Raw genomic sequence first — 15,948 nt, 5'->3', positions numbered from 1 at the left:
AGAAACACACAGAAACCAGGTATTTCTGAACATTAGACCTACCTTGAGTCGTCTTAATTAAAACTCAATTAAAATAAATCTTTAAGATATGGTATGCTATCTTTACATTTAAATCTCAACACAAATTTTGTTGAAGGGTCTTCTCAGACTTGAAAGTAGTTCACAGAGTTAACCACATCCACCAATAAAATTTATTCTTATCTGCATTCTATTTTGCACATGACAGTGAACAGAAAGATATACCTTATCTCTGTGTTAAAGGGTAGCTAAACAAAGATGTCAAGTACAGTGCACTTTAATTGATACCCCTTATATAGTCTGGCATAGTTTCCAAACTGTTCTCTAGAATGCTCAGTTGTCAGGCTACAAAAGTTGTTTACAATTAAGTAGCTCAAGTCCTCCTCCTGATTTAAACCTTTGAAAGCAGGTTCAAAGAAAATCTAGGACCCGTATGGAGCCATATGAATTAAATAGCATGTCATTAGAGACTCGAAAAAACGTGATATAAGAACATAAGGTAACATCTGGAGTGAGTATACAAACCTGTGTAAGGTTTCAGAGGAGCAGCCGTGGTAGTCTGTATTCGCAAAAAGAAAAGGAGTACTTGTGGCACCTGAGAGACTAACCAATTTATTTGAGCATAAGCTTTTTGCAAACCTGTGTAAGACATTCATTCTGATAACAAACCCATAAAGCAAATAATTTTAGTGGGAGCAGCAGCGTCTAATTGTCACAGGTGAGAACTGCAGCAAAACAACATTTTTGTTCAGTTCCAGATATTTGTGAGAGGGTGAAACCGATGTATGTTATGGCTATTAGTTTCATATTTCCTAACTTTTTTATTTAAACTTGCATCCTGAACACTGCATTTTTATAACACAAAAGCCTATGGAAATACAACATTTAGATGGCAAATTTGGAGTTAAAACAGGAAATGCAAAAGATAATTTTCTCATGTACAGCTGTTAGGTCACCTGCATTGCACATGCTGTATTTTAAGAGGTGCATTTAACAGACTAATTAGTAATATGTAAATTGTCGGTGAATTCAAGTTCACATGAGAATCTTAGCTTTAACATTTCTGGTTTTTATTTAAAATTGTAACCTCAGAATTGTATAAAAATAAACAGTTGTATTTAATATACTTGCGCTGTTTGTTCTGAGGAAAAGGAAAATAATAGCTGAAATCCTAGAGTTTGGTATTCTTGGAGTTTAGTGAGGGAGAGATTCTTACTGTGTTTCCCGTGTGTGCATGATTTTCCTTCTCTCCAATGAGTGGATATGTTTTGCCTCACAGAGCACTGTGGATGTGTTTAGCAGTTCTTTTTTTTTCTCTCTCTCTCTCTTTAACAGACCTTTAATATCAGTACAGTTGAAAGTGACATCTCAGTGCACAAGAGTACAGAGAGACTACAGTTCTGGAGGTTCTCTCCTCCCATTTGGGACAGAGGAAGGAAACATGAGGAAGAACCTGCAATCACAAACAATGATCAACTCCAGTTAAGAGTCTAATCTAGCTGTGCCTGAAGGAACAGTAATATGCACTTGGTTAATCTCTCTGTGCCTTGGTTCCCCATTTGCAAAGTAGGGACAATAATACTTCTTATCTCACAGCAGCATTGTGGGGATAAATTCTTTGGTGTTTGTGAGGTGCTTAGGTATTACAGTGAGCAGTCAAATAGACAGCTGTAATTTAACCTGCTGTACTGTTCTTTCAGTGAAGTGAGCCCAGACGCAGGTAACACAGAAGGAGTCAGTGTTAGGGCTGGTCTACATTAAAAAGTTAGATCGACCCAGCTACATTGCTCACGGGTGGAATCCGCTAACATCCCTGAGCAACATAGTTAAGTTGACCTAACCCCCAGCGTAGACAAGACTAGGTCCGGAAGAATTCTTCCATTGACCTAGCTACTGCCTCTTGGGAAGATGGATTACCTACACTGATGGTAGTACCCCTCCCGTTGGCGTAGGGAGCGTCTACACTGAAGCGCTGCAGGGGTGCTACCTTAGACACTTTCCCCCCTTTTTCTCCAAACGTTTTGGCATATAAATCAACAGACCTTCGGTCAACCATTCCCCACCTTCTTCTCCCCTGCACTAAACCTCAGCACAGCTCACAGGCAAAGGCTCCTTTGCATGCCTCACACACGTAGAGTCTGCTGCAGCACAGCACTGTTACACTGGCTTCCACACGTTACTGTGATGATGCCTTTGCTATGATTCCTTTTAGCTCCTATATTCCGTGCAGAAACAGGGGAACGTTCTGGGCTAGATTCATCTTGTGATAACTTTAAATATTCACAGTAAAGAAAAACTGAGTAAGGCTTTAAACACACATCTCAGGGTTTTGATGAAATCACAACCCAATATAGCTTCTTTTACATGGTTACCATGATGTCATCAGAACCCAATTATGTCTATGCATAACAACATAGCTCATAGTTACCTGTGTAGTAAGTGTGGTTAAAGAGACACTGTTAAGGCTGATTGTGGACTGGGTACTGAAATATACAGGAATCCTGCTCTCTGAAGTGTCTAAGAGAGCGATATCTTTGTATATTTCACTACTCTGCCTATTCACACTGACAGAATAGAAGGGCTGAGGTAGGGATGATTTGATATTATTATTTATTTGTATTATGGTAGCACCTACAGGCCTTGACCAGGTTGGGGCTCCATTGTGCTAGGCACTGTACAAATGTATAGTAAATTATAGTTACTGTCCCAAAGAGCCTACAGTTTGAAAACAAGATGTTAACAGGTGGGTGGGACAAGCAAGAAGGGTGGAGAAGGCAAGGTAACAATAATACCATGTATGAGTATAGACTTGGGTGTACAGTTCACAGAGGTATTAAGCCAATTAGCAGCATCAATCACAATAATCACAATTTTCCCACTTGCTTAGTCACTGTCAAATATCAGGTTTTGTGCAGGCTTCACAGAAGTGGTGGTTTTAAGTAGGGATTTGAAGGATGATAATGTAATAACTGAATATTTTAATAAGAAGATTTTCTCATATGTAAGGGGCGGCATGGGAGGAAATACATAGATACTTGTTCGTGAAGTGAACAAATGGACATTTGAGACTGACATTGTTGGAGCAAAGGTGAGGTCAATGTCATGTTAGGATAATATGATGGATCATGAAGGAGAAGAGTTTTGTGAAGAGTTTTGGCAGTTAAGACAAGAAGATTTTGCTTGATGAGGTGTAGTGGGGGGACTTACATTATGCAGTGTGTAGATAATAGATTTGATTATGCAATGTAGAAAATCTGCTTTTATCCTTCTATTTCCTTGCTCCAAAGTGTTTTTTATAATCTTTTTGTGTTTAGTCCAATCCAGCATCTCTGTCTCCTTTTCATAGACTTTCTAACAACATTCATTGTTACTGGTTATCGTAACATTTTATGAACTTTCACCTACTTTCCAGCAATTGAGCTCACAATCAGGGTAGGCTTGTCTTAGACTCCAATTATTACAACACTGGCAACAGAAGCATTTGTTTTACCTTAAAATAAATCCGACTGTGCAGAGACCTCCAAAGGCAAGGAAAAATAATTAAATACATCACCACAAATAGCAAAGTCTGCTGTCTTTTTGTGAGGAACAATCGACATCAAACACAAAGATGCTTTTAAAAATTAAATCCCAAAAAATGGCTTTTGAATCAGACAAGTCCACTGTTTAGTGAAAGAGAAATATAAACAGCTAACTCAACTTTAATTTTTAAAAGGTATAACTTCTGGCTTTCCCCTCTTCACTCAGAAATAACCTAAACCCCTATCTCTTTCCTTCCACCATGGGATCCTCACTTTTACTCTTAATTGGCTATCTTTGGCAGTGGTGATGGAACTAAGGATACTGCTACATCCCCTGTCTTCAAGTAGTAGTAACAAACACCAAATACATGGTTTCCAATATCAGCACCCCCACTATAAAAATAGTTCCAGCAGCCTTGATCTTTGGTATCTTCCACTGTCAATCCCACATCTCTCCCTTCACCTGTTGCCTCATGGCTTATAGATGCCTGCAGGGACAGATGGCCAGACCTCCTGTTTTACTGAGAGCAGTGATTGGAAATTGCCAGAGGGAAGAATTTAAAAAAAAAAAACGCACACAAATTATTTAATCCAAGCTGATTGGAGCAGAAGAGGGAACTCAGGGTGCAAAAACCGTGAACATTTCATCCAAAGCAGGGTTGTTTTAGTTTTGCAGCCTCTCATGTTATATACTTTTATTTGATCACCTTTAGGTATTGCTCAGCATTTCTGGTTTTGAATAAGCAGGACTGTATTAAACAATGAACAGTGGGGCAGGATAGCAGTCGGCTGAGCTGGGGCTCAAACCGACTGACTGGTTGACCTGTCCATCATTCCATACTGACAATTTGTGAACCGACTGTCTATGAAACAATGCAGTATCCCTTTTTCCAATCTGATTCTTTAATTCTAAGAATCCTCTAAACAAACAGTTTCTGTCCAGCTTTCCTGATCATCAAACTGAACTGTTTATAGATCATCAGAGTTATTGTTTTCCACATAAACTTGTGTGCACTTTCACTTTTGGGTAAATTCTCCTTAACTTTCTCTTAATACAAGCTGAGAGTCTCACAAAGTCATGTGACTCCAGTAGATGTGGCTTGAAAAAAAAATATTGAGAAGCTCATGATATACTCATGACAGCTGGCAAAACTGCCTTTGATTCCTATAACAAATGTCTTCTCACTTATTTTTGTCTTTTAGATTATTGAAAATTATTGACTTGTTTTCTATGTCCCAAAATAGGACTTTTTCTATATCTTCTGTATTTATACATAAAAAATAATTACACCAACTATTGACTTATTACATATTTTGATTTATAAGTATCTATCTCAGTGCCGTCCATCCTTTTTAGCATGAAGCACAAACAAACAATTTTTTAAAAAGTCAAGGGACCACAATCGATACCCTACTCAGCTCAGGCAAAGGGATTGGAAACCGCCTGCAAATCCCTTTCTGGACTGATGACAGCTGCTCAAAGTAGTCCACACCTCATTAGAACTTTTGCTGGGGCTGCAGGGGAGGAGATGGAGGCAAGGAGGGAGGGAGTATCCTTTCTTCCTCCCAGAAGTGATGGGGCCGATTCAAACACGTCAATTTAATAATCACAGATTTCTGTGTCCTGCACAAGAGGCACATCACAGAAGGAAACCTCCTTTGTGCCCTCTTACCCCAATTCTGGGTTGCTAGGATCAGGGGACAGTATGGCCCTTGTGTAAGTAGGAGCAGTCGTAGGGGTTGCTCTAACTTATGTCAACCCTGCTTTCATAGTGCTAAGTGTTGCATCATTCCCCCGCCCATCCCTACACTGTGAGCTGCACGAGAGAGCTGTGCAGGGACACAGGTTGCTCCTGCCAAAAGAACTCTCACCAAGGCTTCTGTAGCTCATTTATGTCCCCTGCATGGTATTAGAGCATCTTAAAGTGACTGGAATGGGAGCTATGACCTTGTCCAAAAACTTTTAGCAAAAATTTTACTTGAGTTTGTACCACTTTCAACAAGTAGTGTTCCTATGCCATTGTATTTATTTTTAACAACACAGACACAGTAAACTAATTGTATCAGATCCTCAAGTAGAGTAAAATGTCAGAGCTCCATTGACTTCAACTGAGCTGTGATGATTTACACAATTTGAGGATCTAGCTCATTGTGTATTCAGATATATTTTAATATTTTGCATGCTGTATTTAAAGAATTGCTTCCTCCCCCCCCCCCCCCCGCATAAAGCAATGATTGCAGTGGTTCCTTAGAAAATTTGGTTGATAGGATTTCTACCTCATTTCTTCAGGTTTTTTGTCATGTAGAAGAAGCCCTTGTTTGGATTAAGTGTGCTGAATGAGATTGACATTTGCAATACGTGCCGAAGACTTCCTGCATGCAGAAAGAGAATATTGCACACCAAAAATGTGTCCCATTTCAACCTATATTATTAATGGTCCCTAGTACTTTACACTATAATCCTTTATTTTCAGTTGCAACTATTTTATGCTAAGATGTTTTTTAAGTTTCTTATTTCTGTTTGTTTTGCCTTTAGTTTAGTTTACCTTTTTAAAAGCCAGATGTTAGAGTCTTGCTACTGAAATATTTGCATCATAAAATGCAGCTTATAGATGGAATGTTCTTCCTGTACCCACCTTGGTAACGTCTCTCTAGTTGCATTTCTGACACCTTTGTGTTTTCATTTCCAGCTAAGAACAATATGCCCATTGTAAAATATCCTAGGACTGTAGAACCTCTCTGGATTGAATGGGACAGGAAGGCACAGAAATGTGGATTAAGACATACGATTTATGCTGTCAATAGGGATCACTATACTGGGGAATGGTTGGACAATTTGAAGCACGGTAAGAATATTGCTTACTAGAAAGTGCATTATGCATTTATATGTTCTTTATAAGTTCTAAGGGGCAGAGATCTGTGATTAGTTTTCTCTGTTTCTAGAGCACAATCTCCGTATATACGGTGCTACATATTTATCTATCTATTATTATCTATATAATAAACTTAATGCAGAGTTCTAAATGTTGCTCAAGCACATTTTCATTTGTTAAATAAAAATACTAACGTTCTGGTTTTAATAACTGCAAGTCAGATGAATGATGCTGTGCACATTCATAGCAAAACATTACTGTGAAAATACAGACTATTGCTTTAGTCAGTTATATGCACCTGAAACTACCTTGTCTGTATAATAAGGGTACATGATGAAGTGTGAGATAACGTTTTTATTGGCATAAATTTCAGTACATTGTGTATTCTGAATATACCACCTAGATCACAGAGGAAGTCGTTAAAAATATCTGAGAACATTTTCAGAGACGTTATTGATACTGGGTGTAATTTTTAAAAAGTTCCTAAGTCATTTAGGAACCAGAGGCCCATTCACAGTCAATTAGGTGCACCCAAGTCATTTAGGTGCTTCTGAAATTTCCACCCTCTGTGTGTGTGTGTGTGTCCACTACTTCATGTTCTCTTTCCCTGTTTATTGCAGAAAACAAAGTGAAAATATCCACTAGAAACTATGGAATTTTTATTGATATTATTTTAAAAAGTGTGTATATGTAGCTAGAAGCTGCTGTTGAGAAAAAAATATTCAAAATCATCTCTAATGCGGATGATCTAGTTTTCTTAGATGCCTTTTAGGTGTGGTGAATGGTTGGGGAGTAGTCATTAGTTTAAGGTGAAGTTAAGATCAAAAGGATAAATCACTAATTTAAGAATAGAAATTTTTATTAGACGAATACAGCTCGCAAAAAATAGATTAAAAACCCCAAACATTCAAAGTTAAGATTAAATTTACAGGAAACCCAAGCATTAAAAGTATTTGATTTCACTGGTAAGGTGCCCTAACTTACCAATGGATTTTGAGGCCAATGCTACTTTGTTTGGTGATTTTGGTGGTGCAGTGACAAAATAGAGTTTATAATGAAAGGTCATGTGCAGTCTTAAATTTACAGTGACCCTTTGCTCAAAAAATACAAAAAAATCCAGAGATTTGGACATAGGAATAAATGAGGTCCTAACAACCTAATTAATTGATTTAATACCAGCTCAAGCTCATGCCCCTGAGAAGGGACAGAGCAAACTCCTTTGTCTTTGTTGGACCCATGCTGGCAGGGAGATCAGGAAAGATCCACAGACAGTGAAGAAACACAGGCTGTCAACCTGACTTCCAGTGGTTCCCCCAGGTGAGGGAGAATTGTTCACGAGTCACAAGCTCATCCTCAGCATTCTCACCCCTTCCAGACTGCGGCGCTCAGGACCTGAACTTGTATCCCTTAAGGCATGTGATACTTCCATACCGCTGCACTGGCCAGGGCTGGGGTTTGAGGCTTATGCAGATGGAGGAATAAATTATAAATGTGTATTAGTAGTGGGTCGCACGCTTCATAGCTTGTGTATGGCAAGCCCATTGCACATGCAAGAGGCTCTTTGCATTTCTCCATTCCCTCTACAAGCTCCCTGTGTGCCACCTTCCCATTCCCCTCGTTGTCAAGGGACTCCCTGCAACTCCCTTCAGCTCCCTCCTGCCAGGAGTTCTGTGTGCCTCATCCACCATTCATCTCATGCCTAAGTCTCCCATTCTCCACCCCCATACCAGCAGTTCTTTATTTCAATTATTTCCTCCTTTGAGGGGGTCCCGTGTTCTCCTCTCCATGGCAGGTGCTTTGATTGTTATTCACCTATTTAAAATGTCTCAGTCATGCAGAAACAACAACATGTAATTTAGAGAAACAATCACACTCAAAGCAAATCTTTGGGAAGAAAAGATGGATTGAAAAGTGTGCATCCAAACTATTGGGTGACTGGTTAAGGGTAGAGTTGCAGAAATTAGGATTAGTTTGTGAACAGTTTGCAAATAGAAAACAATGGTTAAATGCATCCTATAATTTATATTCACCCAGCTCTCCTGTTCTCCCATGCTTCTTATGGAGGCATCCCCTTCATGGGGCAGGTTCTACATTTTGCAGTCATGGGACAAGGAAAGTTTTTAATGTTTACTGATGTTGCTTGTACATCACAGCAAACCAAGTCAATATGAATATACAAGATAAACCCAAGGGTGGGAAGAACCCCAAAGTTTCAGAGCATAGAGAAGCATTCAAAAATGGCACTTATCCAAACCTATGGAGACTCCCACCAGGCCCCACAATCCTCCCACTCCCCTGCCCTGAGCAGGCCTTTACCTCTCACCATCTACTTGGGCAAGCCTAGAGGTCTGCAAATCCTCTCTGGTGTTATTGACATTTGGACTCTATGGGGGATGCCCCCTTTCTGAGCCCCCCTTTTCCAGGCACTCCCTGTCTCTTCTCTCCCAGTGTGGCATCCCCACACTCTTCATTGACCAATCTTTGGTTTCCTCCATGGTTCCCCATCACCTACGCTCTCCCATGCTGCTAGCTGCTTCCTGGTTTATTAATTCCAGCAGGGAGAGCAGTGAAGAATAAAACAAGAAGAGAAGGGCAGACCCTGGCCTCCCAGCCTCACTGTAATGGTCAGAGGTAAGAACTACAGGAAAATTAAAAATTATTGTTCAGTCTGGGGACAGATGGAGCAAAATCTGGGAGTATCGACCCAAAACAGGACTGTTGACAAGTATGAAAATGTAGATGTTAATGACATACAAAGGATCGGTGCAAAGAAGTAGTATTATTCCCAGCTTACAGATGGTAAACTGAGACCCAGGGAGATTAAGTGACTCACCCAAAGTCACACAGGAAGTTTCTGATAGAGATCAATAGTGCATCTGACTATCTTAATCACCAGCATGAATCTAGCCTCCTTTAGAAAAAGCTGCAAGCACACATATTTACCTGTGCCTTCTCATATTCTAGATTGATGAAACTATAAAAGCTTGTGTTCCTAATTGACCACTTAAATTAAAAGCTGTGCGTAGAGAGAAACATGGTGTTCTGTCTCTCCTGTTTATATAGTTAATGACTCCTATTAAGCCTTGTAAAGATGCCCACATACTTTATAAATGCTTATAATGACGACCATATAGTAGTTTATGTCTTACTGTAGCTCCTGTACTTTGTTACAACAGGTAAAGGTACACAGACCTGGAAAAGTACAGGTGCAATATATAATGGTGACTGGAAGTTTGGAAAACGGGATGGATATGGAACATACAGCATTCCTGACCCTGTAACTAAAGAATACAAGAAAGTGTATTCAGGCTGGTGGAAAAATGACAAAAAATGTGTAAGCAATCTTTGTTTCAAGTCTGTTACTTGAAATTACCTCTCAAGATTTTAGCAAGTGGCAAGAGACAATCTCATGTTTTGAAATTAGTACAAAATCATGGATAGATTTGGAAACAAAATAAAACAAACAACAAAGCTTAAACTGTTGATTTTAAAATTACATCTGTAATCTGAGGCTAAACTGAAGGTATGAAGAGACTTTCAGGAAGGGAATGCATGTGAGACTTATGAAAGCATAGTGAGGCTGTTATTATTTAGGGCTTTCTTGGCCTGCCAAGGTGGATGGCTGAAAGTATGACCTCCCTCTTCCCTTAGCTCCCAATGTTCTTGTAATTCTGTGTATGCTTTTGGTTTCCAAAACAAAATGCTTCAGTGCTTTATTTATTTTTTATATTCGATACCATAGAAGATTTAGTCTCAAAGCTAGTGTGGACATATAATATTCTGTGATTGTTGGGAGAAGGAATGAGATTAAGCTCTCCTCTGGGTTTGAATTTTGTTTACATTTTAAATTTAATTTTGTGCTGTTGAAAAATTGACAGCCCTGGAGACTAAAATCCTTTATCCATAGAAAAGGCTCACCATGGGCAATAGCTGTTACCCGCTTGCCTACAGTGGCCTTTCAATATGTCTCTGCCCTATAGACAAGTCGGTTTTCAAGGTCATTGAATCCTTGGTCTCTATTAAAATTGCCAGCAAAGAGGAGTAGTTGTAGTGTTGAGTCTTTTAAATGTGGGCACCTGTCCATTGACAGCTGGAGTGAAATAATATATAACCAAATAGCTGTCATATCATGACTACAAACCTGGGTCACATTCAAAACTAGAAGCAGAGAGACAAAAAGGTCTGTATCCCTCAACACATCCATCTAGTTTCTGCTATATTTGAATTCGGCAGAGGAAACTTGTTAAAAAAGTATGTATTGAAAGTGTTGCAAGAAGCTTAAACCAAGAGACTACTCAAAAAGGTTAGCGTTTCAAAGCGGGTCACTCTTCGTAACAGGAAAACCTGTTTGTGTATGGCAAGCCCATTTGTAATAATGATTGCAGCCTTCTTACATGCAGAATCTTTTTGAGAAATATTTCCTGGTCTGCTAGTGAAAACCTACTGTTATTCTTTGTATCTGATCTTAAAATAAATTAACTGTCTTATATACCTAAATGGCAGGCACTTCCATGGCTCTAGACTCTTGAGGGAGTCCTCATTTCTCATTCTTTGAAAATATATTTTGAGTGGTTGACCTTCAGTGAGTGATGTGTAATGGCATCCTGATGCTGCTATTCCTTTACTTATATAAAAGCTTCCCATCCTTGAGGGGGCCATTTAGGGATCTGGGGCAAAAATTGGGGATTAGTCCTGCTTTGAGCAGGGGGTTGGACTAGATGATGTCCTGAGGTCTCTTCTAACCCTGATATTCTATGATTCTATGATTTGCATTCTTGAAGCTCAATAAAATTAATATTCAGAAAAATCAGTTCTTCCCAGAACTGATTTTATTTTTCTACTGTGATAAGATACTTTATTCCTCTGGGAAAACTCATCAATATCATGTAAACATTTCTGACTGATAGGAATCCCCAGAGTAGGGCATGCCTTTTGAGGTTGCTTTTTGGCTCTTCATAACAGGTGAATACATTGTGTTTCCTGCGTAAAATAAAATATGTGACCTTAATCAAGGAGTCCATTAACCAAAACCCACCACTAGCACCAATTGATTGTCAATTGCAGAAGCAACACTAAGGACTGAATAGGTTATGGAGACTGCATCACCACAAAAAGTAGACCCTTCATGACAAAATTGAAACAGATGGCAGGGGGCAGCATGGATGAAGCTTGGACTGATGTACCTGTTGTATGGATAAACAGAATACTTCCCTCTCCATGGCTGTCAATCCAACAACTTTTGACAGTGCTAAATTCATTATTAAATCCTTAAAAAAGAAAGGAAGGAAGCACAAAAGCTTTTGAGGGGAATTTCATGTGTTTATGATTTTTCTGGGGGGGAAGAATCAGGGAACAGTGCAGATTCTCTTCTCTGAGCTAAAGTGGAACTGAGTTTTCTGTTTCTGTGCTGCAGTCTTTGTTGGGTGTGTTTTCTCCTCAAAGTGCTGTGCAGTAGTTACTGTAGATGTTTTCTGATGTGGCAGCTTACTTTTCCCAAGGATCTTGAGTATCTAGTAGAGATTCTTAGTCTCCCAAGAGTCAGTGGTCCATTGCTTGGGACTAGAAAAGGTACTGTGTCTTGAGGGATCATAGAATCCCCATTTTAAAGGACATCCCTTATTTGGTGCCCAAGTCTGTATGCCAGTAAAATCCAATTTGATCATACACTATGATATAAATTTATGGTTTTGTCCTGTGTAAGATTTTGTAGCAGGAATTGTCAGCTGGAGTCCCTTAAAAATCCTTTGTCCTGGAGAAGTTGTCCTTTATTTCCTTAAAACATAGGTTATAGGGATTGATCCTGCATTGGCCAAAGGCCCTCACAGTCAGAACTAGGTTATTTCCTCCTCTGATTTCTGCATTTCTAAAATGACAATGCATTAGACTTGGCCAAACCTGCATTTGTTTTGGAGACTGTCTCTCCTTCCACATATGGGTTGGTGCTTTTACACTTTTATTATAAAAATATAACATATTTACACTGTTCTGAATAGCTTCTGAGTCTGGATGCCATTAGTAATGTATACAAATAATAACGAGCAAGTTAGTGGCAGATCAGAGAACAGAACCAGGAGTCCAGACACTAAGCACTAAATATATGACTGTTTTTTAATGCGGAGAATGTTAAAATGAGAACTGTAACCTTTTAATTTTAGGGCTATGGAATTAAGTTTTACTCAGACATGGAATATTACGAAGGGGAATGGAGTGGCGGGAAAAGAAGCGGCTGGGGCAGAATGTACTACAAGGATGGTTCCATCTATGAAGGACAATGGTTGGAAGACCAACACAGTGGCCAAGGAATGCTTCGGTTAAGTAGGTTCCAACAGCTTCTACACTTGAGACATTTTCTGAAACTTTGTCTTGACCTTCTGCACTCCATTTTGTCTTGATATCTAGGTAATACTTCCACCATCCCTAATATGACCTATTAGGGTGTGGATTCCTCCCCAAACCTTCCCCCTCACCCCCAGTTTTGGTCTTGGATTCCAGAGAGAGAGGGAGCATCTGCTAGATGGTATTGTTTTATCTCTTTGCTCTGTGAAGATGGTGAGCTAATGCTACCCCTATACAGCTCTGAGTGTCTCAAGCCAACACAGATATAACTTATGCTTACTATAGTGGTAAATTGCCAGGATGGGCAGGGAGGCAGGTTAAAGGATGTACTACTTGTATGAGTAAAGAACAAATGTCTCTGTGATCAAACCAAATGCTTTTACCAAACACAGTTTTTAATTGGTGCATCTGACAAGAAGTTTGGTTTCTCCAGTATTTATTTTTTCTGACTTTGTGTTTATTTTGCTATTCTTTAAAAGGATATAACTTGTTTGTTGTTGATTGTTAATCAATGGTTTTAAACACCATCCCTCTCCAAAGCCCTGTGTTCATTGGGATGAGTTCCCAACAAACACAAGGGATCTTTGGGGCTCAGCACCAGAAATAACATTGAACACAATACGTATGACTTGGAAATTTCAGGGAGAATCTCATCATAAAAATAGAATTTTGGATTTTTGGTTTGGTTGGAGTTTCATCAAATGTAATCTAAAGATAAGAATCCCAATCTTTCTCAAATAGAAGATTTTGTGTTTCAGGAAGATTTTAGAAGGAAATATTATCTCCAGTGTTATGTGGGTCTTCATCTAATTGTTTCCCCAAGTGAATGCTGACATCTTAAACAATGCCTCATTACAACTCTTTTGGCATAATAAACAAAGCTGATAATCAACACCACTGACCCACTCCCTTTTGCTGATGATGGGAACTCAACTTGAAGCACTCCTTCCACTTATACTAATCCATAACAATAAAAATTTAACCGGGCATCATGTTCTGAGCATTAATTGATAACACAGTACTGTCAGTTGAGGGCCACAATTTTTTAACTACGTGAAGGCTTCAGGTTTGACATGCCTATATATGTTATAGTTTAAAAAGTTGATTTTTAAACATTTTCTCTAATATTCATAGCTACATTATTATTCTCAGTTTGTCATGTCTGGTATCTTTGCGTTTGTGGGAGAAAGGGCTTTAGAATTATACCCAATTTGACCCATTTCTGACACAGTATTGTCAAAATTTCCACCAACTGGAGGACATGGAGCTGGGAGCCAGGGAGCGGCATGTTCCCTTGTGACACAGCAGAGGGTAACACCATTGAAATTATGATTTTGTAGATTTTTGCGAATCAAATGACACCTCCCTTACCTTGTATCATTAACTTGACCATGCAATTACACGTGCTCCCAGCCTATCAAGGCTGAACCATTGGCTGCTGTCTTCTCTCTGTTTCAGAGCCCAGCTACTTCTGTCACAGCCTGGAACTGATTATAAGCTGGATTCCTTTTGGTTAAAATTAGCCAGCACAATTATTTGATGCCCACAAGCTTAATATATTCAGCTCAGTCTCTGGAAACATGCCCATGTGCTGAAAGCTTTGCAATGGGGAAAGAAAAGCAGTTCTTCAATGGAGGTCATGATGAGCTGCAACCCAAGATTAAATTGCTTATGCTGGCAGAATGCCTGGAGAGGATGATCTTAGACAAGGGAATCACATTGATTTACTGGCTCAGTTATAGTCAATTATAGGAAGGTTTTAAACCAGACCATAGCAAATGTACAACAGAGACCAAGGCCATGAACAATAGTGTTTCAACTGCCATGGAAAGAGTACAGATCGGACCTCCAGTATTTCAATGTGTCCTGAGTGTTTGATAGAATGGGGCTATCAGGGCCAGCCTCATGACTTGCTGGGTCTCCAAGCTGCTGGGACAAGAGAACAGAAAGGATCAGCGCGTGAGTGACCTTCTGGCCCACTATATACTGGATGAAACTTCATTAAATGTGGCACCCTCATTGTCCCTGGCTCCCTCCTACAAACCCAACCTAACCTATCTGTGTAATAGCCACCTTCAAAAGGGCGTTCCACTTTCTATTCTGTTGACTTTACCAAGTGCTGACAATTCCCAAATACCCTAATGTTCTCTGCAGTGTTAGCTCAAAAGTGTCACCATCACCATCAATGCAAAGGATGCTGGAGTTCACCTGGACCCATGGGTGCAACCAACCAATGTTATAAGTAACGTAGACAGAAATGAACACTGTTTTGGGGGGGGGGGTGTTGTGGCCAGAAACACTGCAGCTCAGAAAGAGAGGCTCCAGAGTGGCCTGTTTTGAAATGATCATGATGGTGACTCTGGTAATATTTCAGCATCCCTCAGAGCTGAAGTCCTAGGTGACTGACATAATCACAGATCTAATGCCACCACTGTGAAGGCTCTCTCATTTCCTTGCAGCTCTGTATTGAGTGTAGGTGGCACTCTTTCCTGTCCATCATGGTCTGAGTCTTAAACAATATAGAGTATAAAACTCTGTATAAAAAAGAGTCTTACTTCTGTATGCAGAAAAATTGTAGGAGGTATAGTAGAGCTGAGCAAATAATTTGTACATGTAATTTATCTAACAAATGTATTTTTCTGGGCATGATGTATTTTTCTGCAACATTTGTTTAACATTTGCTATTCCTCAGCACTAAATGTGTTTACTTAGAATATTTGTGGAAAGTGAATACAACATGCATATGAACACAGTAAAGTGAATCAATGCAACACTTAAAATAAGTATTTGTCTACATTTTTGCTCCATTAGAGTTTGCCTTATGGATGTAGCCAGGCAAACGTTTTATGTATATGTTGGTTTATCCGTGTTTTGTTGATTTGTTAAATTTCTAGTCACCTAATGAAAATGTGCACCCTTTCATTGTCTGTCCACATCTTTATTTGACTCATTACAGCAAATGAAAATCGGTATGAAGGAACATGGAAAGATGGAAAGAAACATGGCCTAGGAAAGTTTTTCTACCTGAATAAAGGCCAGTTGTTTGAAGGTTTCTGGGTAGCAGATTTTCCGAAGTGTGGAACTATGATTGACTTTGGACGAGAAGAAGCTCCTACTCCTACACAGTATCCAATACCCAAGGTAACTCTGCTTGGAAATTTAATGGTTGGTGTTTCCATAGTCAGCACAAGTTACAGCTG

The 15,948-nt window shown here is 39.4% G+C and overlaps 1 protein-coding gene across 5 annotated transcripts in view; it reads left to right on the top strand.

Moving 5' to 3' along the window:
• Nucleotides 1-15,948, top strand: part of MORN3 (MORN repeat containing 3) — a 67,226-nt gene that overhangs the window by 46,379 nt on the left and 4,899 nt on the right. For 2 of the 5 annotated variants that reach the window (XM_084649383.1, XM_084649385.1), the window contains exons 2-5: nucleotides 6,230-6,385; nucleotides 9,589-9,746; nucleotides 12,568-12,727; nucleotides 15,705-15,889. In XM_084649383.1, coding sequence (XP_084505509.1) covers nucleotides 6,230-6,385; nucleotides 9,589-9,746; nucleotides 12,568-12,727; nucleotides 15,705-15,889 — 659 coding nt within the window. Of the gene's footprint in view, nucleotides 1-1,353; nucleotides 1,585-3,015; nucleotides 3,107-6,229; nucleotides 6,386-9,588; nucleotides 9,747-12,567; nucleotides 12,728-15,704; nucleotides 15,890-15,948 lie in introns of those variants that run through there. The other 3 variants (XM_084649386.1, XM_084649384.1, XM_084649387.1) reach the window with 3 other exon arrangements.

The sequence above is a fragment of the Lepidochelys olivacea genome, assembly GCF_965140295.1.
Source record: "Lepidochelys olivacea isolate rLepOli2 genome assembly, chromosome: 15".
NCBI classification, from domain to species: domain Eukaryota; kingdom Metazoa; phylum Chordata; order Testudines; family Cheloniidae; genus Lepidochelys; species Lepidochelys olivacea.
Note: the sequence above shows the minus strand (reverse complement) of the source record. Positions and strands in the feature narration are given on the sequence as shown.